The sequence below is a fragment of the Pan troglodytes genome, chromosome 11 (genome assembly GCF_028858775.2).
Source record: "Pan troglodytes isolate AG18354 chromosome 11, NHGRI_mPanTro3-v2.0_pri, whole genome shotgun sequence".
NCBI lineage: Eukaryota > Metazoa > Chordata > Mammalia > Primates > Hominidae > Pan > Pan troglodytes.
Genome location: NC_072409.2, coordinates 74,274,180 through 74,301,374, shown reverse-complemented (window position 1 = coordinate 74,301,374; position 27,195 = coordinate 74,274,180). Strand labels below are relative to the sequence as shown.

The 27,195-nt window shown below is 39.2% G+C and overlaps 3 protein-coding genes across 54 annotated transcripts in view; 2 read left to right on the top strand and 1 right to left on the bottom strand.

Moving 5' to 3' along the window:
- Positions 1 to 1,761, top strand: part of KIF27 (kinesin family member 27) — an 85,058-nt gene extending 83,297 nt beyond the window's left edge. For 45 of the 50 annotated variants that reach the window (XM_024345669.3, XM_054658073.2, XM_024345675.3 and 42 more), the window contains one exon: positions 1,156 to 1,761. In XM_024345669.3, coding sequence (XP_024201437.2) covers positions 1,156 to 1,640 — 485 coding nt within the window. In that variant the 3' untranslated portion in view covers positions 1,641 to 1,761. The remainder of the gene's footprint in view (positions 1 to 1,155) is intronic. The other 5 variants (XM_054658107.2, XM_063787801.1, XM_063787800.1 and 2 more) reach the window with 1 other exon arrangement.
- LOC107976694 (collagen, type I, alpha 1a-like) lies at positions 1,408 to 21,884 on the bottom strand. Its single transcript, XM_063787342.1, has 6 exons — positions 21,727 to 21,884; positions 20,874 to 21,592; positions 20,056 to 20,228; positions 18,184 to 18,312; positions 7,041 to 7,090; positions 1,408 to 3,098 (listed from the first exon to the last, which is right to left on the bottom strand). The coding sequence occupies exons 1-3, from the start codon at positions 21,882 to 21,884 to the stop codon at positions 20,122 to 20,124; spliced, it is 984 nt and encodes a 327-aa protein (XP_063643412.1). The 3' UTR covers positions 1,408 to 3,098; positions 7,041 to 7,090; positions 18,184 to 18,312; positions 20,056 to 20,121.
- Positions 20,979 to 27,195, top strand: part of GKAP1 (G kinase anchoring protein 1) — an 81,321-nt gene continuing 75,104 nt past the window's right edge. The window contains exons 1-2 of one of the 3 annotated variants that reach the window (XM_009456681.5): positions 20,979 to 21,106; positions 21,496 to 21,627. The gene's annotated coding sequence lies outside the window, so the exon portion shown is untranslated. Of the gene's footprint in view, positions 21,107 to 21,267; positions 21,392 to 21,495; positions 21,628 to 27,195 lie in introns of those variants that run through there. The other 2 variants (NM_001246567.1, XM_063787131.1) reach the window with 2 other exon arrangements.

Sequence of the window (27,195 nt, the reverse complement as noted above, 5' to 3'; positions counted from 1 at the left end):
TTACTAACATTATAGGCCAAGCAAAACATGTCTATGGGCCAGATTTGGCTTGAGAGCTGCCAATGTGCAACCTGTGTTTTAAAACTTTGTCTTGGCAGGACTGGGCCAGGTGCGGTGGCTCATGCCTGTAATCCCAGCACTTTGGGAGGCCAAGGCAGGCAGATCACCTGGGGTCAGGAGATCGAGACCATCCTGGCTAACACGGTGAAACCCCATCTCTACTAAAAATACAAAAAATTAGCCGGGCGTGGTGGCGGGCGCCTGTAGTCCCAGCTACTAGGGAGGCTGAGGCAGGAGAATGGCGTGAACCCAGGAAGCGGAGCTTGCAGTGAGCCGAGATCACGCCACTGCACTCCAACCTGGGCGACAGAGCGAGACTCCGTCTCAAAAAAAAAAAACAAAAAAAAAACTTTGTCTTTGCAGGACTGAAAGTATACTAAGCATGCATCAATATATTGAAGTTGGCATTTTTCATCGTATTAGGTCTAGTACTTGTATGCATTTCCCTTAAGCAAGTTTTTGTCTTTGCTATTAGATATTCTTTGATTTAAGAACCTCTAGCTTTGATCTCTTCACTCTAATTCCAGTGGGGTGTCCCCACCAAGGGCATATTCTCTCATCTCCATTTCGATGACAGAAATTGTGGCGCACACCCCAGAGTACATTCAGACAGGAGAACCCCACTATCATGCTGGGAGTGCCAACCAAGGCCAGATTCCCACACATATAATGCCAAGTCCCAGAGTTTTCCCTCGAGATATGGGGCAGAGCCAATATTATCCAGTGCTGGCATCACTTGGCCATGATTTAGAATTCACTAGTAGCAAGAACAGCAGAGAAAGCAGGCATGGAAAGGTACCAGAGGTGCCCAAAGCACTCTTATGTTTCCAGGGAGTACCAAACCCCCAAAAGACTATTTCTCAATTCGTTCCATGAATTAAAGTTGTGAGTTATTCACATGCAAGATGCCTATAAGTGAAATAAAAATATTCATATTCACACATCTGTTCATCTAAAATAAGTCATTTAACAAAAAAGTTGAAAAACATTATGCATATTGGGTGACAATAATGTATTTATGTTAAGATGTTTTGATTAAAATACCTAATTTTGAGGAAATAGTATCTAATTTTTTGGTTTGGGGATTACTTTTAGATCAAGAGGCTGGAGATGGAGTCCTGAAGCCAGAAGGAGGAGGCATGCTTTCAGAAGAATTAAAATGGGCATCCAGACCTGAAAGTATGAAATTAAGTGGAAGAGAAAGAGAAATGGACAGTTCAGCAAACAGCTTAAGAACACAGCCAAATCCTCAAAAGCTCTGGGAAGATATCCCAGAATTACCTTCAATTCATAGTTCTTTAGCACCCCCCAGTGGGCATATGTTAGGTAATGAGAATAAAACAGAAACAGATGATAATCAGTTTACAAAATCTCACAGTCGACTGTCATCCCAAATTCAGGTTGTGGGAAATGTGGGACGACTTCATGGTGTCACACCTGTAAAACTGTGTCGAAAAGAATTACGTCAAATTTCCGCCTTGGAACTATCATTGCGACGTTCCAGTCTTGGAGTTGGCATTGGATCAATGGCTGCTGATTCCATCGAAGTATCTAGGAAACCAAGGGACTTAAAAACTTAGACATTGAATAATAGAACTTTTAGTAGATATGTAAAAAGATTCCTTTTTCTAACCTGTTAAAAACTAAAGCTTAAGTTCACTACCTCTTTCCTCAGAATAAAGGAAGAAGGGGAGGAAGGAATCCCTAATTCTTTTATATGCTATAGATGTGTACATCTTCTATATATACTCGGGGAGTTTTAGTTTATATTCCCATAGTAATCAAACATGTTTTCCAATACTTGATAACATTTAAATATTTACATTTATAAATACGCTTAAATGTTTTTCCAGGCATATTTGAAGAATAAAACTAGTAATAGACTAAAATATCTATCAAGTATGTATTATTATATAATATAAATGTACATCATAAAAGTATGTTACAATATAACTATATTATTGTTATTCTCAAATACAAGTATATTGTTTTTTTTTTAAAAGATCCAGCTAAATCTTGCTTTTGTCAGAGGGAGTCACCTGCTGCATATGTGGGCTAAGACAACCTCTCAGCTTTATGGATTGAGGCTCATTTACAGTCCTCAGAACTCACAGAAACGGTCAGTCCTGACTTTTTAAACATGCTCACTGTTCTATTTCTGGAATTTTTTTTGGATTTTTAAAAATTTATAATGCTATCTTTTTTGTTTGCTAATATTATGCAATATAAGTTTTCATGTCTTTCCTGCTCTTACACTCAATATATCTCTCATTATGTTACTAAAATTGGGAGAAATGAATGCTGTTCCATGGAACACGGAAATTATAGAATAAAACTAAAGCATTCTAACATTTCAAGAGAAAGAACACTGGTTATGACATCTCTGGTCACATGGAGTATGTCTGTAAAGCTTGAAGTCTTGCCAAAGCATCTTTAATGATTTGATGGGCTTAAGTCTGATATTTTTTTCTATAACCTCCTTACTCAGGCTTTGCACACCGGCCAAACTACACTGGGGCTGTAAATATGTCAATGAAATTTTTACTAAAATCTCCAAGTTTTTCTGGTCAAAATTTTACTATATAATGTACAATTTAGTTTGGAATTAAGAATTAAACAGTTTGCACACCAAATGTAGTTTGTACTTTTTAACCATATTTTTCAGTTATAGGAAACATCCATTGTAATGACCTGAGGAATTATTTTGTTACTTATGTTGTTCTTTGTTACTTTTCCAAAACACTTGTAAACCGAAGTTGAGTTTCTTAAACTAATTAATGTTTTGTTGGGGGCTGTAGCAAAACCATCCTGACATGGATGCTTACTCAGAGTCACCCACTTCCTTGCTGAATCCATTTTTTCTGATGTAGTGCTGCTACAGACCTTTTCCTTTTGTCCTTTCCTCTGTTGCTGTGGATTTGATCATCTCACATAGGACCCAAACTGTCACCCTGTGCTCAAAGACTTAAGGCTTCCTTTCTCTCATTGCTAGCCCCTAGGGAGTAGAGTTTCTTGGTCTCCTTGCTAAAAACCAGTTCCTTTAGGAAACAAACCAAAACAAAACAAACTTATAAAAAGGAAAATATCTCTTAATCATGGTACTAAAATTTATTTAAATTAAATAGATTTCTGTGGACTTACCTGGGAATGAAACAATTTATAAATATTGGTCCAATGAGATACTATTTTCTAAATTTCAAAAAACTAATTTACAAACTTAACTGGGAAATTTTATTTTTACCAGGGACTGTTTGAAGTCAGATTCTGGTTTCCAGCTAATCTTCCATTTTTATAAATTTATGTATATTTATATATAAATATAAATCATACAAACCAAAGGTAAAACATACACATTATAAATATGTATAAATGCACTGACCTTTTGCCATTATTATATATATTTCATATATATATGTATATATCCTTGTACATATACAAGTATATAAGGAAATGTATTTGTATTTCCATAGGTAAAACAAGTATGTGTAAACTAATTATTTCTAACTAAGGCATAGCACATAATCTTACAAGGAACTTATAATTAGGATCTTTGTTAATAAATACATATTTATTTAAATATATTATTGCTGTGCTTTGTTGAAGGCACTGACCTTTTACCATTATATACACTTGTATATAAACACTTGTATATATATATAGTATTATATATATACTTGTATATAGATATAGGTTATACATTATACATTATTTCACTTTATATTATTTAATATCATATTTTATATCATGATATATCATTATATAGCTATAATGTATATATAGATACACTTGTATATATACATAGATATAGATATATATAATGGCCAAAGGTCAGTGCCCTTAGCAAGCACAGCAATATTTATAAATAAATATTAATGAAGATCTTAATAATAAGTTCCTTATAAGATTAAGTAATGTGCTATGCGTTATTTAGGAATAATTCATTTAAGAGTGTATTCTGATACTGGAATCCTACTTGCTCAAGAAATTAACACATACTTGTTTTACCTGTGGAAATACACATTTCCTCAAAGCCAACTCACTAATAAAGCAAGAAAATTTATATCAAAACAACAATGATTAGGTTTGACTATGCAATTGTGAGTTGATTTCTAAATAACAAAGGTATGGTGTTTTTCTCCCTTTTGGTTAAACATATATCCTTTATATATATGACATTTCATGCCACATATGCAAACACACATATAAATAACGTCGTGAATAATATATTCTGGAAATGAACCTCTGGTCATTCTAGTTTAGTCGGTGTTCTCACAAAGGAAAGAAAAAAATTAGACACCTACCCAAGGCAAGTAAAATTATTTTTTTACATATACTAATAATGATTTTACTTTTTCACATGCTTTTTCTAAACATTTTGTCACTTTATTGCCCTTTTGCATGTATATAAAATGTTTGTGGTTTTCTTTTTTTTGTTCATTATGTTCTTTTTTCCTCTTAACTGTAATAAAGCATTTGAAAGGAAAAATATTTGTAAAGTACTAGTTACTTTCCTAACTCTAGAGTGTTATAGCTAACAGACATGGAAAATTCTTTACGTTGGGAACCACAGGTGGTGAGAACATTGATGAAGGTGCTTTTGTGCTTTAATGTTTGCTTTCTTTTTGTTAATGTATTTTTTTGTCGTTGCCTCAATTCTTCATATCTTCATGAACCCAGGGTCCAAGGAGTCAGCAAAAATATGATCTTCATTAATTGTGGACTAGATTGCCACTAGCCATTGCCTTGTTCAGTCTAGGCCAGTAAAGTGAGGAATGCTTATTTGAGACTAAATTCCTTATATAGAAAAAAATAAAAGTCTTATACTAAGTTTTGGAATGACTATCAGGGAGTGAAATCCTTAGTGGGAGTTCGGTTCTGTGGTCAAAACAAATTCTCATACATTAAATGCAAGTATGACATATTTTGATCTTTCACTTATTTCCTTAGGCACCTACTCGTGACTTTAAAGCACTGGGGTATCAGTATTTGAAAGTTCAGGTAGAAAGTTACTTATGTCCACAATTCCTCTCTCAACTTCACTGGACTTTTTAAAAAAAATCATTATGTATATTTTAAACATTTAAAGTTGTAACAGATTATAGGCTGCCTTGATTAACACTGGTAATATATTCTTCTACATTTATATTTTCAAAAATTGAAAATAAAGGCGAGAATGAGATCCATTTGCAATAAGCATCTCAAAAGCATTGGGCATGTAGTACTTTTGAGCTTATGTTGGCAGAAGTACACCAAGGGTAGGGTACTGGGGAGCCTCTGCCCGATAAGGAGAAGTATTTTATCATTGTCATTGCTGCTGATAAAAGCAGGCTGACTTTTCATAGGTTTTGTTGTTTTTAAATTATCTGTAAACAATGCACCCCTTATTGCCTACACCAAGGTTGACTGCTGCGATTCCTTCCATTCCTTGGAATGTACTGCATACAAAGAGAAAGCATCAAACACTGGAATAGTGTTTGATTTTTATAATGGCTTTCATGTTGACCCCAACATGACTCCAACATGGAGGTAATTAGAACAAAGGAAATTATGAAAAGAAATCCCAGAAAAAGTTGATGTTATAATGATGGCTTTTGATATTTTGCATAGTTCTCATTTGTCTGTTTTTATATTTCCTTCTAGGAATTTCTGCAGTGAGTCAACAGAATTGGCACTATTTGAAATGCTAACAGTGTAATTTGAACCCAAATATATTGAATAAGACTTAGATATTATGTTCTACTGGTTAATTATAACACACAGCTCTATTGAGTTATCTACAGTACTTTAAGAGAAAAATACAACAATCTCATAGTCTGTTATAATGAGCAGGATCCCTATATGCCCAAGGAACAAAACCATTCACAACAGAAAAGAATAGAAAATTAAATATTTTTTAAAAATGTATACTTAATGATTCTTGGAAATTTAAAACTATCTATTAATAATTATATAACTAAAGTAGAAAAGGAATTATTTTAAAACCTTATTTGTATACTGTATTATTGTGTTTTCAAGCTTACTACAGTACTTATATAAAGCAAGGTATAATTTTTCAAGTCCAATGTGGCAAATATTGTTAGAAGTTATGTGAGCGCATGCACACGTATGTTTATTGTGGCACTATTCACAATAGCAAAGACTTGGAACCAACCCAAATGTCCAACAATGATAGACTGGATTAAGAAAATGTGGCACATATACACCATGGAATACTATGCAGCCATAAAAAATGATGAGTTCATGTCCTTTGTAGGGACATGGATGAAATTGGAAATCATCATTCTCAGTAAACTATCGCAAGGACAAAAACCAAACACCGCATGTTCTCACTCATAGGTGGGAATTAAACAATGAGAACACATGGACACAGGAAGGGGAACATCACACTCTGGGGACTGTTGTGGGGTGGGGGGATGGGGGAGGGATAGCATTAGGAGATATACCTAATGCTAAATGACGAGTTAATGGGTGCAGCACACCAGCATGGCACATGTATACATATGTAACTAACCTGCACATTGTGCACATGTACCCTAAAACTTAAAGTATAATAATAATAAAATTAAATTAAATTAAAAAAAAAAGAAGTTATGTGATCGGCCAGCCACGGTGGCTCATGCCTGTAATCCCAGCACTTTGGGAGGCTGAGGCAGGTGGATCACGAGGTCAGGAGTTCAAGACCAGCCTGGCCATGATGAAACCCCATCTCTACTAAAAATACAAAATTAACCGAGTGTGGTGGCACACACCTATAGTTCCAGCTACTCGGAAGGCTGAGGCAGGAGAACTGCTTGTACTCGTGAGGCAGAGGTTGCAGTGAGCCGAGATCACGCCATTGCATTCCAGCCTGGGCAACAGAGGGAGACTCTGTCTCAAAAAAAAAAAAAAAGTTATGTGGTCTGTCTTATTTTTAAACGAACCATTCCTTGGACCCCACGCCACACTTACCAACAACAAATCATAGGCATGTACTTACTTACCTTTCATTTCCCACAGTGATCCAGGATTCCAATAGGTCTAAGACAGATGACTGGAGTGGGAGGGAGACGGGGGAAAGAGGTTTATTTGAAAGCATTCCATAGACAAGCAAAGGATTTTCAAAAAATATTTTGAGAGAATATATTTCTCTGGCATAAGGACTGAAACTTAAATTCAACCTTTGGCTATCTCTAAACACTAAAGAATACTCTTGGTTAGTACTGACTTTGCCATTAAAAAATAACTTTTTTATACTGGTTTTTATTTTTCATACTGGTATATTTTTATACTGGTTCCTTTTCCTATGTTTACTATTCACTCAGGATATTATGAAAAGAAGCCATCCTAGATCGAATTTGAATAGAAATTGTGGAGCCATTCGATAGAGAATTACAAGAAATAGCAGTTTGTGGTAAATTCCAATGGCCTAACAACATACACTGAAGGAAAGCAGTTAGGACTTAAGTGATTTTACCTTTGAAGAACCATGAATGATATGCCAAAACAAAGAAAAAAATTGCTCTAGGCAAAATGGGATTTATTTTTGTAAAACAATGATATCTCGACTATTTTGCTTATTTTTTTTCCTCTGCTAAAATGTCCCTGAATTTGTCTACCGAAAAACCTGTGTATAAAAAAAACTTTAATTCAAGATTACAAACCAGCAGCTACTCGCCTGCCTTGAGGGGCTGGATTAATATTATTCATTTTCATTTGCGGGCTGTAGTTGCACTTCACTGTCTATCCTCTAGGAATGAAAAGGAGTGAGGAGTTATCCGAGTTCAACTAACTGATAATTTTCATAATTTATAACTATTAAAGTCAAAGTTTTGTTGTTACTTTCTAGCATGCTTTTTCTAGATGGGAATAATGGGAACAGGGCAAGGCATTTTAATACTGAGGAGTTAATCTCCTTTTGAAATTCCCATCACCTGAGAGGGTTGGATAGCATCTGAATTGTTCCATTCAAGGCCTGGGGCTAAGCCCATCTGTTTCACTAGACATTTTCCTGGCTAGCTCCAGGTGTCACCAGCTGTTAGACATGACTAGAATGACACAGGCTGTAATTTTATTAAGAGTACATTAAATGACATTTTCTAAACCAAACATCCTTTAAAAAACTATTTATGAATCACTACCCTGCATTTAATATCAAAATCATATTTTTCAAATGAAACACAAATTAGGGAAATTACTATTTTTGTTACATAGTGAATATTTTTGTTACATACCCTTGCTTTATCAAATAAATGCTTTATCAAATGAAAGCACTTTGAAAATTGAAGCATCATATATGTTTAAGATTAAATTATAAGTAAGTTTTCCATACAGTTGGATGTCAAAATGGGATAACTGTTTGGAACACATGGTTGTTTATTTTACATATATGCAAATCATAAGACATCTTCTAAACAAATTCTCAGTTTTAGTTATATATATCTTCTAAACAAATTCCCAATTTTAGTTATGTATGTTTCAACAGTATAAATAAGAGTATTCTCTGGGAAGATTAATGTGAATTCTAGCAAAAATATTTTAAAGACTTGCTGAATCTATTTTTATAGGCATAGAAGTGCTTCATGACTATTTCGTTGATTTATGAGTGAAAGAGGATGTTTTTTACTGGATCTTTGGCCACGAGTTTTTGGCTATTTATTACTTATTTTTTTAGTAACAGTTACATTTGTGAGCTATGGAACTATGGCTGGAAAATAACTTTTCTTAAAACTGATAAGAATTTTAAACTATTTTTCCCCAAAGAAACTATAAAACAAGAAGTTAATTTTTTTTGTACATGTATAGGTATATGATCAAATAAAAAGCAAATCAGTCCTCATTTAGCATCTGAGACTTTTAGCTCCTAAATACAACAAGTGTATTAAATTTAACATTACCACAGTGGCCTCTCCTTCATAAACATTCAGAAGGAAGCTCATTCCCCTTAGTTTGCAAGTATCTGCCAGTGTAAGGAACATTTTGTCTCTAGATCACAGCACCTATGACCTGAGCAGCCAAGGAAAGAGAAAGTCAAGACTTTAAGGGTAATGGAACCTGCAATCATAAGTATTCTAGTGGATTGTGAACAAATCAGAAAAGAAGAATACTAACATACAGTTTTCCTGAGTTACCTTAAGTGGTATGAGGTATTCTTAGTAAGGTTTATTACAAAATTCAGTATCTCCCATGAGAAAGGAAGCTAGGTTTAAGCATTTGATTATGTGAGTTTAGTTGGCCCTTCACCCTTCAAGACATGGGCCAGTACCGTGGGGTTTAGTTCTTATATGGGAAATAATCTGTACCTCTTCCAAAGGGTGGGCTGGTAGCTAAAGTTATTTATTTCCTGAAAATATAAAAAAATGGCATCTATATGTAAATGCTAAAATGTAAAGATGGAAATTTCTACAGGCTTTTAATTTATAGGCATTTTCCTGCTTTATATTTTCTATCAACCTTTATATTTTTGCTGATAGAGTTGAAAACTAAAAGCCCTATCCCTCAAGGAACTTATAGTCCAGTGACATTACTTATGGAGAGAGTAAAGCAGGGTAAGGAGACAGAAAATTAGGGGTGCTTTTTCAGATGGAAATATGTTTCTGAGCTCACATATATATAAAGCTGTAAGAACTACATGTAAACATACTGATCAAAAAATGCTCTTCTAATGTATGCATGCTCAAAAGAAGCAAGTATCATAAATTGTATCTGAACACAGAAATCACATCCAACCAGCTTTGATGGAAGGAGAAGAGCACTTTACAGTTTTAAGTCTTGATTTGGGTCTCTGATCAATTTTGAATTAGTTTTTGTACATGGTATGAGTTAAGGGTCCAACTTCATTATTTTGCATGCAGATATCCAGTTGTGTCAATACAATTTGTTGAAAAAAACTATTCTTTCCTCATTAAATTGTCTTCACACATTTGTTGAAAACCAATTGACCACACAGGTTTATTTCTGGACTCAATTTTATTCCACTGGTCTATATGTCTGTCCTATGACAGACCATACCACACTGTCTTGATTATGTAGTAAATTTTGAAGTCAAAGTGTGAACCCATGAACTTTGTTCTTCTTTTCCAACATTTGTTCATTATTTGGGGTCCCTTAAGTTTCCATATGAATTTTAGGACCAGTTGTCCATTTCTACAAAGAGGAAGATGGAATTTTGATAGGAATTGCATTGAATCTGTAGATCAATTTGGGGAGTACTGCCATCTTAGCAATATTCAGTCTTCCAATCCATGAACATAGGCTATCTTTCCATTCTTTTAACTGTGTTTTTTAGTTTTCAGTGTACATGTCTTACACTTCTTTGGTTTAATTTATTTCTAAATATTTTATTCTTTTTGATGCTACTGTAAGTGGAATTGTGTTCTTCATTTCATTTTCAGATGGTTCATTGCTAGTGTCAAGAAATACAACTGCTTTTTATATATTGATCACCATTTATTTTTAGTGGATAGTAAATTGGTTTAAGAACACATGCCATGAATCAAGAAACTTAGGTGGTGCTTACCCATACAAACTAATTTAATGAGCAGAAACCCCAACTACTTTTTTGTTGTTGTTGATAAAATTTTAGCTGGTTATTTTTAAGACTGTCTCTTTAGGAATTGTTTCTATTTTATTTCTAGGTTAAGGGTGGTATGAGCACAGTAGGTCATTTGGCATTTGTAGTCTGTAGTATGAGATCTTTCCTATATGTGAAACACAAAGGAATAATCCTGAGCAACCCATGTCTCTCTGTATCTTGAGAATACTTTCTATATATTCTTCAATGCTATATACTGTATTTTAAAGATTAATTATTAATCCTGACAAATTTAATTTATTGAATAAACTTCTGTGTGCTAGGTCTTCATGCTGAGTGCTAAATGCTAAAAGAAACAAAGCTTAATAAACCACAGATCCATCCACCAAGGAACATACCGCCTGTCGAGGAAAGACAGACAAGTAAATAGGCAGTTACATTTGAGTTTGTTCATTCAACAACCATCTGAATGCAAACAATGAGCCTGGCACTGTAGTGACATACCAGTGAGTAAAACAGACCCGGTCTCTGCTTTTAAGGGGCTCACAAAGTAAAGAGGAATATAATGACTCTGGTAAAAATATAGAGGGTACCGTGGGAGTATGGAGGAAGGGCATCTAACTTTTAGGGGTAAGGTAAGTGAGAACACATGGTATTTGGTATTCTGGTTCCTGCACTGATTCGTTTAGGATAATTGGCCTCCAGCTGCATCCATGTTGCTGCAAAGGACATGATTTCGTCGTTTTTTAGGGCTGTGACTATTTTTCCTGGAGGTTTTTATTCCCTTTCTTCTTCTTCTTAGTTGTTTTTTTGTTTTTGTTTTTGTTTTTTTTTGAGATGAAGTCTGGTGTTTAGTTACTATATGCAATGACCTTGGAACGATAAGAGATGGTTGGAGAGTGGAGACTTGAATTAAATTAGAGGAGGAGCTGTAGTTACCAGTAATATTACAGTGTAAGGAATGCATATGAGAATGGATAATTGAGGTACCAGAGGGTACGAGATCCTTTGAAGGGAGGTCAAGGAATTGAGACACAGTAAGGATTTTGAAATGAACATCCACATAGTTATATATATCTGTTATACATACATACATACATATATACACATACCCCTCACAAAGAATTACCGCAAGAGTGATTCCACAATAGTGTTGTAGTAGTGAGTAGTTTTGGAGAGAGTGATAGTAGCCCTAGTACTAAAATCTTTAATCTATGAGTGAGGGGTTGAATTCTTCAAATTAGGCTGCACAGGGACATCAGTGGTTTAATATGTTAAACTCTTGCAAATATCACATTTCATTAAACAGATGCTTTTACTTTTTATGTTGCTAAAGTGAGATTTCTAATTGCTTCTCTCTGACCTCTCAAATTACGATGGTAACTGCCTTCTTTTACAGGAAATGCCCATCTGTCTGTATTAAACACCAGACACATGCCAGGTTTTCCAATTTAAATGACAGTGCTTTAAAACTTGTCATAGACTACTCTGTCCTACCTCCAACGTGTATTTCAAGTAGATACATCTACAGATGCTAGCTCTGCCACATCAAACAATGCACAGTGAATGTTCAAAATCTACATTAAAAACCTCGGTTATAAAGAGCTAGATACTCTGTTTTACATGATGTGATTATTACACATTGCATGCTTGTATCAGAACATCTCATATACCCCATAAATATATACATCTACTGTGTATGCACAAAAATTAAAATTATTATTTTTGAGATGGAGTCTTGCCCGGTCAACCAGACCAGAGTGCAGTGGCACAATTTTGGCTCACTGCAACTTCTGCCTCCCTGGTTCAAGCAATTCTCCTGCCTCAGCCTCCCGAGTAGCTGGGACTACAGGTGCCCACCACCACACCTGGCTAATTTTTTGTATTTTTAGTAGAGACAGGTTTCACCGTGTTAGCCAGGATGGTCTCGATCTCCCGAGCTCGTGCTCCGCCTGCCTCGGCCTCCCAAAGTGCTGAGATTACAGGCATGAGCCACTGCGCCCGGCTCTTCCTTCTTTCTTAAGTTGCTTAGTTTTATCTCTCTCTCTCTCATTTTTCTGAGACTGGATCTCATTCTTTCACTAAGGCTGGAGTGCAGTGACGCGATGATAGCCCACTGCAGCCTCAATCTCCCAGGCTCCCACCTCAGCCTCCTGAGTAGCTGGGACTACAGATGTGCACCAGTACTCCTGGCTAATTTTTTTTTTTCTTAAGGTAGAGACACAGTCTTACAATGTTGCCTGGCCTGGTCTCAAAACTCCTGAGCTCAAGCCATCCCCCTGCCTCAGTTCCCAAAATGTTGGGATTACAGATGTGAGCCACCACACCTGGTGGTTGCTTAGTTTTCTCTATATCTATCACCATTACATCTCCGTATTTTCCACCAGAGTTGTGAAATTTTGTTCAAAAGGTTCAGACATATTAGGTAATCCATCATTTCCATTTTCTTTTCTTGGAGACATCCCTTCTAGAGCCTTCCATCCTCTAGTGTGCTCTCCAGGCCTGCTACACAGCTGACTTCCTGGAACCTCCCATCACCTTCATCTAGGGCAGGAGTGTCCAATCTTTTGGCTTTCCTGGGCCACACTGGAAGAAGAATTGTCTTGGACCACAATAAAATACACTAACAATAGCTGATGAGCTAAAAAAAAATCACAAAAAAGTATGTTTTAAGAAAGTTTACAAATTTGTGTTGGGCCACATTCAAAGTCATCCTGGGCCACACACTACGGGTTGGAAAAGCTTGTCTAGAGAATTCTCTTTGTTTTCTGCTTTGTTGGAGTTCTGGTTTACCAGATCCCATGTTTTTCTGTTTCTCTTTTTCTCTTTTGTGAGACGGACTCTCACTCTGTCACCCAGGCTGGAGTACAGAGGCATAATCTCAGCTCACTGCAGCCTCCGCCTCTCAGGTTCAAGTGATTCTCCTGCCTCCACCTCTCAAGTAGTTGGGATTACAGGCATGTGCCACCATATCGGCTATTTTTTTTTTTTTTTTTGTATTTTTGGTAAACATGAGGTTTCACCATATTGGCCAGGCTGGTCTCAAACTTCTGGCCTAAAGTGATCCACCTGCCTCAGCCTCCCAAAGTTCTGAGATTACAGGTGTGAGCCACTGTGCCCAGCCACATGTTTTTCTGTTTCTTGATATACGCCTTTACTCGGATGCAGTGCTCCTTCCAGCAGTTTCCTGAGTGAGAAGAGTATATGGAAGTTAAAATTTTTGTGAATTTCTTGATTTTGACATGTTTTCTGGCTTTCTGCACTGCTTTTATTTCCTCCAAGTTCTTTTTTTTTCTTTTTAGAGATGGAGTTTCACTCTTGTTTCCCAGGCTGGAGTGTAGTGGCATGACCTCAGCTCACTGCAACCTCTGCCTCCTGGGTTCAAGCAATTCTCCGGCTTCAGCCTCCCAAGTAGCTGGGATTACAAGTGTGTGCCACCACGCGCAGCTACTTTTTTGTATTTTTAGTAGAGATGGGGTTTCACCGTGTTGGCCAGGCTGGTCTCGAACTCCTGACCTCTGGTGACCCACCCAACTTGGCCTCCCAAAGTGCAGGGATTACACCACACCTGGCCTCTAAAGCTCTTTTTTTTCTTTTCTTGTTTGTTCATTGTAGATTCTTTTATGTAAGGAGGTTTCTTCAAATAAATGGAGATCATCAACTGTTCACCACATTTAAGAATGAGGTGATACCTGGGCATCGTGGCTCATGCCTGTAGTCCCAGCTACTTGGGAGGCTGAGGCAGGAGGATCTTTATTATTATTATTATTATTATTATTATTATACTTTAAGTTTAGGGTACATGTGCACAATGTGCAGGTTTGATACATAGGTATACATGTGCCATGTTGGTTTGCTGCACCCATCAACTCGTCATTTACATTAGGTATACCTCCGAATGCTATCCCTCCCCACAGGCGCCGGTGTGTGATGTTCCTCGCCCTGTGTCCAAATGTTCTCATTGTTCAATTCCCATCTATGAGTGAGAACATGCAGTGTTTGGTTTTCTGTCCTTGTGATAGTTTGCTGAGAATGATGGTTTCCAGCTTCATTCATGTCCCTGCAAAGGACATGAACTCATCCTTTTTATGGCTGCATAGTATTCCATGGTGTATATGTGCCACATTTTCTTAATCCAGTCTATCACTGATAGACATTTGGGTTGGTTCTAAGTCTTTGCTATCGTGAATAATGCCACAATAAACATACATGTTTGTGTGTCTTTATAGTAGCATGATTTATAATCCTTTGGGTATATACCCAATAATGGGATTGCTGGGTCAAATGGTATATCTAGTTCTAGATCCTTGAGGAATTGCCACATTGTCCTCCACAATGGTTGAACTAATTTACACAGGCAGGAGGATCATTTGAGGCCAGGAGTTTGAGGTCAGCCTGTGCAACACAGAGATACCCCATCTATGAAAAACTTGTTAAATTTGTATTATTTTTAGAGAGGGTCTCACTCTGTTAACCAGACTGGAAAGTGGTGCAATCACAGTTCACTGCAGCCTCAAACTCCTGGCTCAAATTATCCTCCAGCCTCAGCCTCCCAAGTAGCTAGGACTACAGGTGTGTACCACCAGGCCCAGCTAATTTTTTATTCTTTTTTGTAGAGATGGGATCTCACTATGTTGCCCAGGCTGGTCTTGAACTCCTGGGCTCAAGTGATCCTCTCACCTCAGCCTCCTAAACTGTTGGGATTACAGGTGTTAGCCAGTGCGCCCAGCCAAAATTTTTCAAATAAAAGAATGAGGCAATAAGATGTTGATGAGAGCCTCTGTAGGAACAATCAGGGATTACTGACTATTGGGCTGACTGTAAAAGACAGTCAACAAGCCACACTCTTCACCATGGGATCCCCAAACCTCAATATTTGGAGACCTCTTCTCTTGGAGCAGCTGGTTTTCCCCTAAGAAGCTTCCAGTCTCTTGACAGCATTCTAGGATCTGAATTTGTGAATGAAGCTGGGGGAAAGGGGTCTGCCTTATAATTTAATATGCACAACTTCACTTAATTCTGCTTTTCTGTGTAGTGAGTCATCCCTGTCTTCAGCTCTGCCTGGTGCCTAGGAGAGCTCTGAGTGAACCTCTCCAGAAAGTAAACCATCTATCTTCCGGTGAATTTGGGCAGCATGGAATGGAGTAGGGAATCTAGGGGAGGCAGGATCATTCTCTTTAGAAAACATTCACAGTGAATTCTCCTTTTTAGCCTTGTTCTCCTTCTGCTTTCGGAGAGAAAGCAGCTCTAGTTTTAGAGCCTTTCCAGGGTGCTGTGACATGGATAGGCTCACTTCTGGGTGGTTCTGCCTTCTCCCAAAAGCTGAAGTAGTCACTTTGGCGGCTTTGGTAAGTCAGTGATCACTCATCCATCTGCTTTCCATGCTTCTAAGTTTTGTTGGCATTTTATTCAGCTGGGATCTCTTTCCCTGTTTGCTTTTTCTTTATAGATTTATATCTTTTTTATTCCTTTACTGTCATTTTAATGAGATCTCTGGAGTAAGTGGAGACAAATGTGTGTTCAATGCACTATGCTTAACCAGATGTCCCCTTGCCACTGGGTCTTAACGTGTACAGATGTAATGAACATTTTCTAAGTAGGAAAAGTCCATGTATAGTTAAAGCAATTCCATAATAATTAGAAATAAGTATGATAATAGAATAACCATACCTAACTTAATGCTTATATGTACTTGCAGTCTTTAGAATGGTTGTGTGTGTGTGTGTGTGTGTGTGTAACATGTCTTATCCTCACAATAACCTCATAATTCTACCCCTAGCAGTCTGAGCCCAAAGCCCCTATCTTACATAACATGGTACATCATTTCCCAAGCTACAGGTAATCTTATTTTCAATTTATCAGGTCTTTAGCCAGTCCCTACTTACTGTTAACTTAAGCTATAACTGAAGTTTTAATTTTTTAATTTTTAATTTTAATTTTTGGCCCGGGTACTATAGCTCATGCCTGTAATCCCAGCACTTTGGGAGGCTGAGGTGGGTGGATGACTTGAGGTCAGGAGTTCGTAACTAGCCTGGCCATCATGGTGAAATCCCGGCTCTACTAAAAATACAAAAAATAGTCAGGTGTGGTGGCATGCACCTGTAGTCCCAGCTACTCGGGAGGCTGAGGCAGGAGAATCGCTTGAACCAGGGAGGTGGAAGTTGCAGTGAGCTGAGACTGCACCACTGCATTCTGGCCTGGTTGACAGAGCAAGACTCCATCTCAAAAATAATAATAATATTAATTTTTGTGCGTACACAGTAGATGTATATATTTATGGGGTATATGAGATGTTCTGATACAAGCATGCAATGTGTAATAATCACATCATGTAAAACAGAGTATCTAGCTCTTTATAACCGAGGTTTTTAATGTAGATTTTGAACATTCACTGTGCATTGTTTGATGTGGCAGAGCTAGCATCTGTAGATGTATCTACTTGAAATTCACATTGGAGGTAGGACAGAGTAGTCTATGACAAGTTTTAAAGCACTGTCATTTAAATTGGAAAACCTGGCATGTGTCTGGTGTTTAATACAGACAGATGGGCATTTCCTGTAAAAGAAGGCAGTTACCATCGTAATTTGAGAGGTCAGAGAGAAGCAATTAGAAATCTCACTTTAGCAACATAAAAAGTAAAAGCATCTGTTTAATGAAATGTGATATTTGCAAGAGTTTAACATATTAAACCACTGATGTCCCTGTGCAGCCTAATTTGAAGAATTCAACCCCTCACTCATAGATTAAAGATTTTAGTACTAGGGCTACTATCACTCTCTCCAAAACTACTCACTACTACAACACTATTGTGGAATCACTCTTGCGGTAATTCTTTGTGAGGGGTATGTGTATATATGTATGTATGTATGTATAACAGATATATATAACTATGTGGATGTTCATTTCAAAATCCTTACTGTGTCTCAATTCCTTGACCTCCCTTCAAAGGATCTCGTATCCTCTGGTACCTCAATTATCCATTCTCATATGCATTCCTTACACTGTAATATTACTGGTAACTACAGCTCCTCCTCTAATTTAATTCAAGCCTCCACTCTCCAACCATCTCTTATCGTTCCAAGGTCATTGCATATAGTAACTAAACCTCAACAATTCTTCAACCTCATCAAAAACACCAATTCAGTCACTCTACCATCTTTCCACCATTCTTCACTCCTCTCATAGCTTTACTTCTTACCACTTCTGAAATTATAAGGCCTCCTTTGCCTCTATCACCACCAACTCTGCCCTTATCTTCCCCTTATACTTGCCTGGTCAAATCTCAGTCCTGGTTGCTGCCAAAACTGCCTACTCAGTGCCTGCACATGAGCAACTGAATATGGCTAGAGAAAATTGCATAACCAAGTGGCTAGCCTCACTATAAATTCATGACCACTTATTCAATGGGGCTCTTAGTAATGCCTGGAAACTTTACCATGTTCTTTAGTCAGTTCACTCTCCCTCACTCATAAACTCTGATTTCACCTCCCTTCTCTCTTCTTTTCTCAATACTTTCCGTTAAGGACTACATTACCTAGAGTAGGCTAAACTGCTATAAAAAATAGACTGCAAAATGTTATGGCTCCAACTCAATAGAAATATATCTTGCTCACATAATTGGGTGTCCAGGTCAGTGGGTAGCTCTCCTTCATCCAGGCACCTTCTTTCTTGTGGCTCTGCCAACCCCAGAGGCTTGTGGTCATCTGCATAATTGAATCAGAGTCACCGTGTCCAGGGTCCAGCTGGCAGAAAGGAAAATGCATGAAAGAGGCACAAGTACTCTCAAAGTAAATGCCTTGGCCTGACAGTGGCAGACATAACATCTGCTCACGTTCTATAACTTAATACTTGACCATATGCAACTGAAAGAGAGGCTGAGAAAAGCAGTCTGTGTTTTCAGGGAGAAAGGGAGACTAAATTGTGATGGACAATTAGCAGTCTGCCAAAATGATCTTGCTCCTCACTTTGCTGAGAAAATAGAAGCAACTGGAAGAGAACTACTTTCTCCCACTGTCAAATCTATCTACTTATCTCGACATGTCCCATACACGTGGGAACTGGGGAAGATGGGATGGATCCCTAGACTAAACTTGACCAGAAAGGGGATCTTTCTTCCCAGGCTTTCAATGAGAACAATGTGGTCTCAAAGACCCTACTACCTAATCACAAAGTGCAAACATACCTTCTTTCCTTGTGCTTTTCAACCTCTGTGGTTTTGGATATTGTTGATCAACACTCCTTCCAGCCCTGTTTTTGTGAAACTCCAATTTACCTTGTCTTGATGATTCTGCATTACCCTATTCTCCTCCCATTTTCTTCTCCACCCCCTTTCTTTGCTGGCTTGGCTCACCTAGATCAGAGCTTCTCAAACTTTTTGATGTGACACAAATCTCTTCGGGTTCTTGTTAAGTTGAAGATGCTGGTTCAGCAGGTCTGGGGTGGAGCCTGAGATTCTGAGTTTCTAACTAACATCCTCATGTCAGTGCTGCTGGGCCACCGACCACGTTTTGAGTAGCGAGACTCTAAAGAGGGTGTTTTCCAAGATTCTGACCTTTGTTTTCTTCTTTTATCTCACAGCAATATCACTCCTAGGCTGATTATTTATGAGTCTATTTTCTAGTTCAGTCCTCTTTCCCATATTACAAAACCTTTATTTCTAACTTATTAGTGTCCATGTCTCTCTGGCTGTCTTGACAACCCTTTGAATTCTTAAAATGTCCAAATCTAAACTGATCTTCTCCCAAGAAGTAGCTCCCTCTCCTTTCCTTTGTAATTGTCTCTTTTCTCTCTTGCAATTATCTACAAACTCAAAACCTCCATTTTCTTTGATTTCTCTCTTCCTACCCACAATTAATCAATCAGTTGCCAAATTCTATAGATTCTGCATGCACATCATCTCTCAACTATGCTCTTTTAAATTCCCCTAGCTGTCCCTTTAGGTCAGACTCATCATTTTTACCTGGCCTACAGTAGATCTGTCAGTTTTTCCACCTCTAATTTCTGCTTCCCCTCACAGATAAATCACTAGCACAAAGAAAAAAAAAAACCTTCCTTTTCTTCCCCCAAACTTCTGAACCATAAAAACTCAAAATACTGAATTAAATATAAATTCATCCATTTGGTATCTTAGGCCCCATACTCCTTTGTCTTTTCTACCTCTCAACATACCCTGGAGTCTTTGGTCTTTCCCCAACACAACTTTCACTGATTCGCCTTCATATATATTCTCATGCTATCCCTTCTTGCTGTAAAACTCTCCCTGTCTCCTTCAAGGTCAATCCCAAATGCCTACTCCTTCATGCTGCCTTTCTTTCCTTATCCCCAAGACAGATATACACGGTTCTTTGATTCCCGGCAGTACTCTGTCACTTTTCACGTGGCACCTATCATGGTTTGTCTTTTATTGTCTGTTTTATCTGTTTTATTCCTTACTTCTTTGAAGGCAAAGGTATCTTCAACTCGCCTCTAACTCTGAAGCATCTTACCTGTGGGGCGTCTAATATTAGTTGAATCAGGGGGATTTATGGAGATAATGTGATGCGCTGGTAAGCTCACAGAATTGGAAGCCAGTACTGCTGGGTGCCGGCTCTGCCGTTTATTAGCTGTGAGGTTTTGGGTAAGTCACTTAACTTCGCCTGTAAAATTAGTCCACTACGACCTGATGGAGAACCAAGGGAGATAACGTTAAAGCGCCCTGCAACTCTACAGGGAACTGAGCAATGTTAGTTATTTTCCTTACAGAGATCTGATGTACTCTTGCTACTGGAATCTTGACTTGCAGGACCATCCCTACTTCATTGCCTGGAGGTCGAACCCCAAGTTGCAGGGAACCCAAGCTACCAGGTCCCACTGCCCTTTTCCACTCCAGGGCCCTCTAACCGCTCTCCGCGTCGCAGGTGATCCTGCCTTGCTGCGGGGGAGTGGCCTAGAGTCTCACTCCCTCGGGAGGCCTCCCTCCTTCCACCCGCTTGAGGAGAGCCCTTCTCTTCCCTGTGACCCCGAAGACCGTGGCGCCGCCGCCTACGTGAGGCGTTTGGACCCTGCCCGGCCCCCGTAGCTCCCCTTCTCCAGCAGGTGGTTCTGGTCCTCTCCCCCAACTCGGGCGCTCACGTCACCGGCGAACCTCTAACCAGCGCCAGCGCCGCTACCAACCGAGAAAATAAACAAACCCCCGCGCTCGGCGGACGCGCCAGGCCCCGCCCCCGCCCCCGCCCCGAGGCTCTCACGCCGCCTCCTCCGCCCGGGCTTCCCTCCACCCTCCGCCCGCCCGCCTGCTCGCAGCCGCGCTCTCCCCGCCCCTCACCGCAGCCTGCAGCCGCGCTCACCGCCGCGGTCCGCCCCGGCGCCCCGGGACCCGTTAGTGCCCAGCCTGGGGGCCGACCGCGACCCCCGCCCGGCGCGAGCCTGCCCCCAGCTCTGCCGACACTTGACCCAGACCAGTCCCAACGCCCAGTGCGGCCGCCCGGGGAGCCGCGGGAGAGGCGGCGGCGGGGGGAGGAGGGAGAGGAGGGCCGAGCCGGCGGCACGGGAGGCCCGGTGAGTACGCGGAGGCGGGCCCGCCTCGCGGGTGTCCGCTCCGGCACCCCGGAGGCGTAGGCAGCGGCTCGACAGCGCTCCCCTCGGCGCCCCGGCCTCGGGTGGCGGGGACTCGGCCTGAGGCGACGGGCCCCACTGGCCGGAGCCGCTGGGCAGAGGGCACGGGAGGGCCGCGGCCCGACGCTCGGCGCAAGGCTCGGGGCGGCGGGGAGGGACTCGCACCCGACTCCCAGGCCGGCGACCGCTGAGCCTCCCGAGACCCCGTGGGGGCCGCTCGAGTGACAGGTGCCACCGTCCCCTCCCCGCCGCTGGCGCCCGCGCTCCCTCCCGGGGAGCCGGGAGCTCGGAAATTTCTGGAGCAACGACCTGACTCGTTTTCTCCCTTTCAGGTTTTGAAGCCGCTTCTCTGCCCGAGTTAGGTTTCGCCCAGCGCAATTTCTTTCTCTATGTACTTTGCGAATAAGTTTCGGAGCATCGGTTAACAGCCTATGGGTGAAATTTGGCTTTCATTCATGAATGAGGTATAGTGAATTACTTTTTGAATATAGTGCTCCTCCTCCTCCGCCGCCAGCTATTGAAAAGTGATTTTTTTTTCCTGTTATTGTTTGGAACAGCCTTACCGAATTTTTGTCAGATCTCTAGCATTAAGGTGCTTCATAAATATTGAACAGTAACGACAAAAATAGTTTATCAAATTGGCTGATTGCCTTTTCTCTTCCTCCTCTTTTTCACTCTTTACCTTCGCCAGATTTTTCAGAGTAGATGCTAGTGCTTTCATTAGAAGAACTAATGAAAGATCGTCTGTCTTATACTAAAAAGCTGGAGACACTTTTCTTCACCATTTAGCATTGTCTGTTGTGTAGTAAATGTGCTTGGGATTGTAACTGGAATCATTTAATAAATGTGACTTGTAGCTATAAAAATATTTGAGAAGCTTTTTGGCAAATTAAAATATTAAAGATCTTCATAGAAGTCTAGATTTCTTTTCTCAACAGATTTATAACACTATAGTAGCTTCAATTCTGGAGTAAGAGCAAAACCCAGAAGTTGACCAAAAGAACCTTGTGTGAAAATAGATGTATTTTACTCGTGGGAGAATCCCTCAGGTCCTCACTGAGTACCTGCTTGTATTTTTTGTTTAACTTTTTTGGCCTGCAGAAAGTGGGAGCTGCAGATTGGAGAGGGATCTCAGTACTTAACTATGAGAAAAAAATGGAGTTTGGGGCATACCCATTGGGTTTACATCACTTACAGTAAGTGTGTTTGGAGCAGAGTTTTAGTATGCACTTCACACTTGCTGATTGTGAACCCTATTTTTTTTTTTTTTTCTTGAGGCGGAATTTTGCTCTTGTTGCCCAGGCTGGAGTATAATGGCGCGATCTCGGCTCACAGCACCTTCTGCCTTCCAGGTTCAAGCAGCTCTCCTGCCTCAGCCTCCTGAGTAGCTGGGATTACAGGCGCCTGGCTAATTTTTTTTTTTTTTTTTTTTTTTGTATTTTTAATACAGACGATGTTTCGCCTTGTTGGCCAGGCTGGTCTGGAACTCCTGACCTCATGATCTGCCCGCCTCTGCCTCCCAAAGTGCTGGGATTACAAGTGTGAGCCACCACACCTGGCCTGTGAACCCTAATTTTTAAGAAGCCAAAGTGAAAGATACTGTTTGGTTATCTGAAGAACAGAACATGAAATAACACAATTTTTTATTTCACCAGGTGTTAAATCAGTGATACTTGGTGCCATTTCATATTACGCTCAGTTAATTTCGATCTAAGTTATATTTCAGTGAGGCCACACTAATTGGCATCTACATTAATACCTTTTTTTGGTCAGGCTAATTGGTAGTGTTAATAGAAGATGGCTATCATTCATCTCATAAAAAGTAATATATTTGGTTGTTCTTGATTTAAGGATTTTATATATATATAATTGTGTGTGTGTGTGTGTGTGTGTGTGTTTGTGTGTTTTCTGAAGTTCCCTAATTGTGGTCTTCTGGACTGAGATATGGCTGCTGCTGTCTTGATTCTAGTGAGGTCATAGTGTAGAGGGATAAGGTCATAATGGCAATGTGCCTCCAAACCTTGATAGAGGCCAAGACTACCAGCCACTTAGGAATTCTTCTGCTTGGGTCGGGCTTGGTGGTGCATGCCTGTAATCCCAGCCCTTTGGGAGGCCAAGGCTGGAGTATTGCTTGAGCTCAGGAGTTTGAGATCAGCCTGGGCAACATAGTGAGACCCCATGTATACACAAAGAGAAAAAAAAAATTCTCCTGCTTGTAGCTTAGGCTATTCATTTTTAGAAGCAGTTTACTTAAGCAGCCAATGCATCCTAGTTCTCTTAAATTAACACTTTTGTTTTTCATTTTTTTGAGACAGTCTCTTGCTCTGTTGCCAGGCTGGAATGTGGTGGCGCGATCTTGGCTCACTGCAACCTCTACCTCCCTGGTTCAAGCGATTCTCCTGCCTCAGCCTCCCTAGTAGCTGGGACTACAGGCGTGCGCCACCATGCCCAGCTAGTTTTTGTATTTTTAGTAGAGATGGGGTTTCACTACGTTGGCCAGGATGGTCTCGATCTCTTGACCTTGTGATCCACCCGCCTTGGCCTCCCAAAGTGCTGGGATTACAGGCGTGAGCCACCATGCCCGGCTGGCTTAAATCAACACTTTAAAACCAGATATGCTTCCTAGACAAAATTGGTTGTGGCAATTAGTTTGTTAGAATAGTACTTACCGTAATGAAACAACTTTGAACTGCTAATAATTGCTCATGCACATCTGCGTTATGGGAATTGAGGATTGTCTATTGTGCACTTCACATATTTCTTTTTCTACTTGTAGAGCACATTTTTCACTGCATAGACAGCTGTGTACTTGAAGAATGTAAACATGAAGAAAACACTAAGTTCAATAAATGTGTCTTCTATGTGCCAGATCCTGTGGTATTTGTAAGGGATAGAAACTCTTGTCTTTCAGGATCTTGAAATCAGGATCATAGGGGCTAGGCACAACAATAAAGAGAATTTTTTTGGAGTCCATTCAATAATAGTAAGTTTAAAGTATGGAAATATTACAGAGGAGGGAATGTTTAACTTCAGGAACAGGTCAGAGAACGCTTCATAGATATGCTAGCACCTGAGCAGGATTTTGAGGAATAAATGGAAGTTTTCAGTGGAAGAGATAGATGGCATTGTAGACAAAAGAGAACAGCATAGTTAAAGATATGAACAAGTAAACTAATCGTGTGTTCAAGAAATTTCAAGTTGTTTTTTCTTGGAGTACATGCAAAATCTGAAGAAAGAGGGTTGCTAGAGAAAGCCCTACCGTATGCTATTACATTTAATAAGTCAAATAATTGGCTTTTTGGGTATGAAGTATATGTAAAATAAAGACTTTGTTATATTTTTGACATTGCTGCCATCTTTTTTTTTTCTTTTTCTTTTTTGACAAAGGGTCTCAGGCTGTAACCCAAGGTGTAGTGCAGTGGCACAATCACTGCTCACTACAGCCTCGACCCCCAGGCTCAGGTGATCCTACCACCTTAGCCTCCCAAGTAGCTGGGACCACAGTCATGCACCACTATGCCTGCTAACTGTTGTACATTTTGTAGAGAAGGGGTTTTGCCATGTTTCCCTGGCTGATCTTGAACTCCTGGACTCAAGCAATCTGCCCACCTCAGCCCTTCCAAAGTACCAGGATTACAGGTGTGAACCACCATGTGTGGCCTGCTGCCATCTTAAGTATAAATTAATAGTTTTTACTAGTGGTAGTCATTACATTATGGAAGATAGTAGAAGATATATTTATTTATGGTGAACTGCCTGCATATTGAGAATGTGTGTTTATTTCACATTTTGCCCTGAAACATTTCTGTTTTTAAAATTATCTTGTGAATTTATTTTGTCTTCCTTCAACTATACATTATCCTTGAAATTAGTTTTATGATTTATTTTATGAGATACGGTTTTGCTATGTTGCCTGGGCTGGTCCCAAACTCCTGGACTTAAGTGATCTCCTGCTTCAGTCTCCCAAGTTGCTGTAATTACAGGTGTGCACCACTGAGCCCAGATATCCTTGAAATTATTTTTAAAAGGAACTCAAAGGGAGGAGGGGAAAAATATAAATATAATAATCATTAGATTTCTGCACCAAAAACCTGATTTGTGTAGTATTTTAATAATATGTAAATGTTTAATATACAGTATTAGCCACCATATTCATAGACTAATGTATGTAACTTAATTGGCAGTCCATTGTATTTTCATTTGCATTGTATGGCTTAATTATATTTTGTGTATATAAATGTCTAAGCATAGAAGCATCTAAATTTTAAAGACCAAGTGTATTTGAAGGAGAAAAAGTATAGAGAGGGAGGGAGAAGAGCTGTGTTTGAATCTATTTATCCTAACATCTCTTAGATGTGACTGTATGTGGAGATGCAGAAGTTTAGGACACAAGACTGAAGGAATACTAACCCTAGCCATGACCTGAAGTATTGTATCTTTTAAAAGCCTAATGTTTTCCTAGTCTCCCTATTTGTTTCTTCTTATCAAGATTAAAAAAAAAGTTACAGAGGAATTCCTGGATTGCATAACATGACTATCTTTTTGAAAATTCTGAAAAATTAGTTAATGAGGGTAGTGTTCTCTTAAAAGTATGCAACATATTAGTCTTCGATAGTTGCTCTCTGTCATTTGACTTGTCTGTCACTGATGTGAATGGCCAAAGGCGTCTCATTGTCAATTCTGACCTGTAGTTGCCCTTTCTAAATTTTGACACAGGGCAAAAAAATCAATATTGTATTGATTACATTATGCTTAACTTTTTCAACTTGAGTATAGATAACCATTTTTTCTTTTTGAGGTTTTTTTTTTTTTTTTAGAACTAATATCATTGTAGAGCCGGGCATGGTGGCTCATTCCTCTAATCCCAGCACTTTGGGAGGCTGAGGTAGGAGGATTGCTTGAGCCTAGGGGTTCAAGACCAGCCTGGGCAACATGGCAAAACCCTGTCTCTGCAAAAAATTAGCCAGGCATGGTGTCACGTGCCTGTAGTCCCAGCTACTCTGGAGGCTGAGGTGGGAGAATCACCTGAGACCAGGAAGTTGAGGCTGCAGTGAGCCGTGATCCCACCACTGTTCCAGCCTTGGTGTGCGAGTAAGACCCTGTCAAAAAAAAAATACATATATATATGTGTGTATATATATATGTGTGTGTATATATATATGTGTGTGTGTATATATATGTGTATATATATGTGTGTATATATATGTGTATATATGTATATATATGTGTGTGTATGTATGTGTATATATATATGTGTATATATGTATTTATATAGTCATTGTAGAATATTTGGGGAAATAGTAAAAACTATAGAAAGGAAAATAAGCATAGTGAGTAATCCCATGCATTTCTTTCTTCATTTTGGTATGTGTATGAATAATAGACATATTTACAAATTGGGGATTATTTTCATATTAAGTTTTATTCCCTTCTTTCATTTAAAATTACATTTCCTTCTCTTCTACTTCTGAAGTACTGGTCATTGTACCTTTTGACATAGTATGTAGATTTCTGTCAAGGCTGTTGCAGTAGATGATGTGTTGATATGTTGGCTGTTTTTTTTTTTAAGTATAGCATAGCACAGATGATTGAACCCTTCCAGTTGTTTCATCTCCTATCCCCTTAGCTGCAGATTAAGTAGTGCTATTTTTTGTCTTTAATATTTACTGTTATGTAAAGTCTAATATAATGGGAAGTGGCTGCCACTGTCTTACTCTTTTTGCACTTTACCCTGATCAAACAAGGGGTCATTAAAGGGGCTTTTCCCCCTTTCCATTTTAGCTTTTCAGAAGTAACCTTCTGACAGAAGTACCCTTTCAGACATGTTAACACATAGGTTGCTGATGTGACATAGCACAGGTAGCTGCTTTACCAGAAAAATAATTTTGTCTTTTGAGTGTTTGTCATTGGTTCTTTTCTTGATTAACAGTATTTGTCATAATACTTTCTGTTTGCTTTGTGTTTGTTTTGTTACTTCTTTTCATTCATTCAAGAAACGTTTAGTATCTATTGTATGCCCACTATTTAAGATA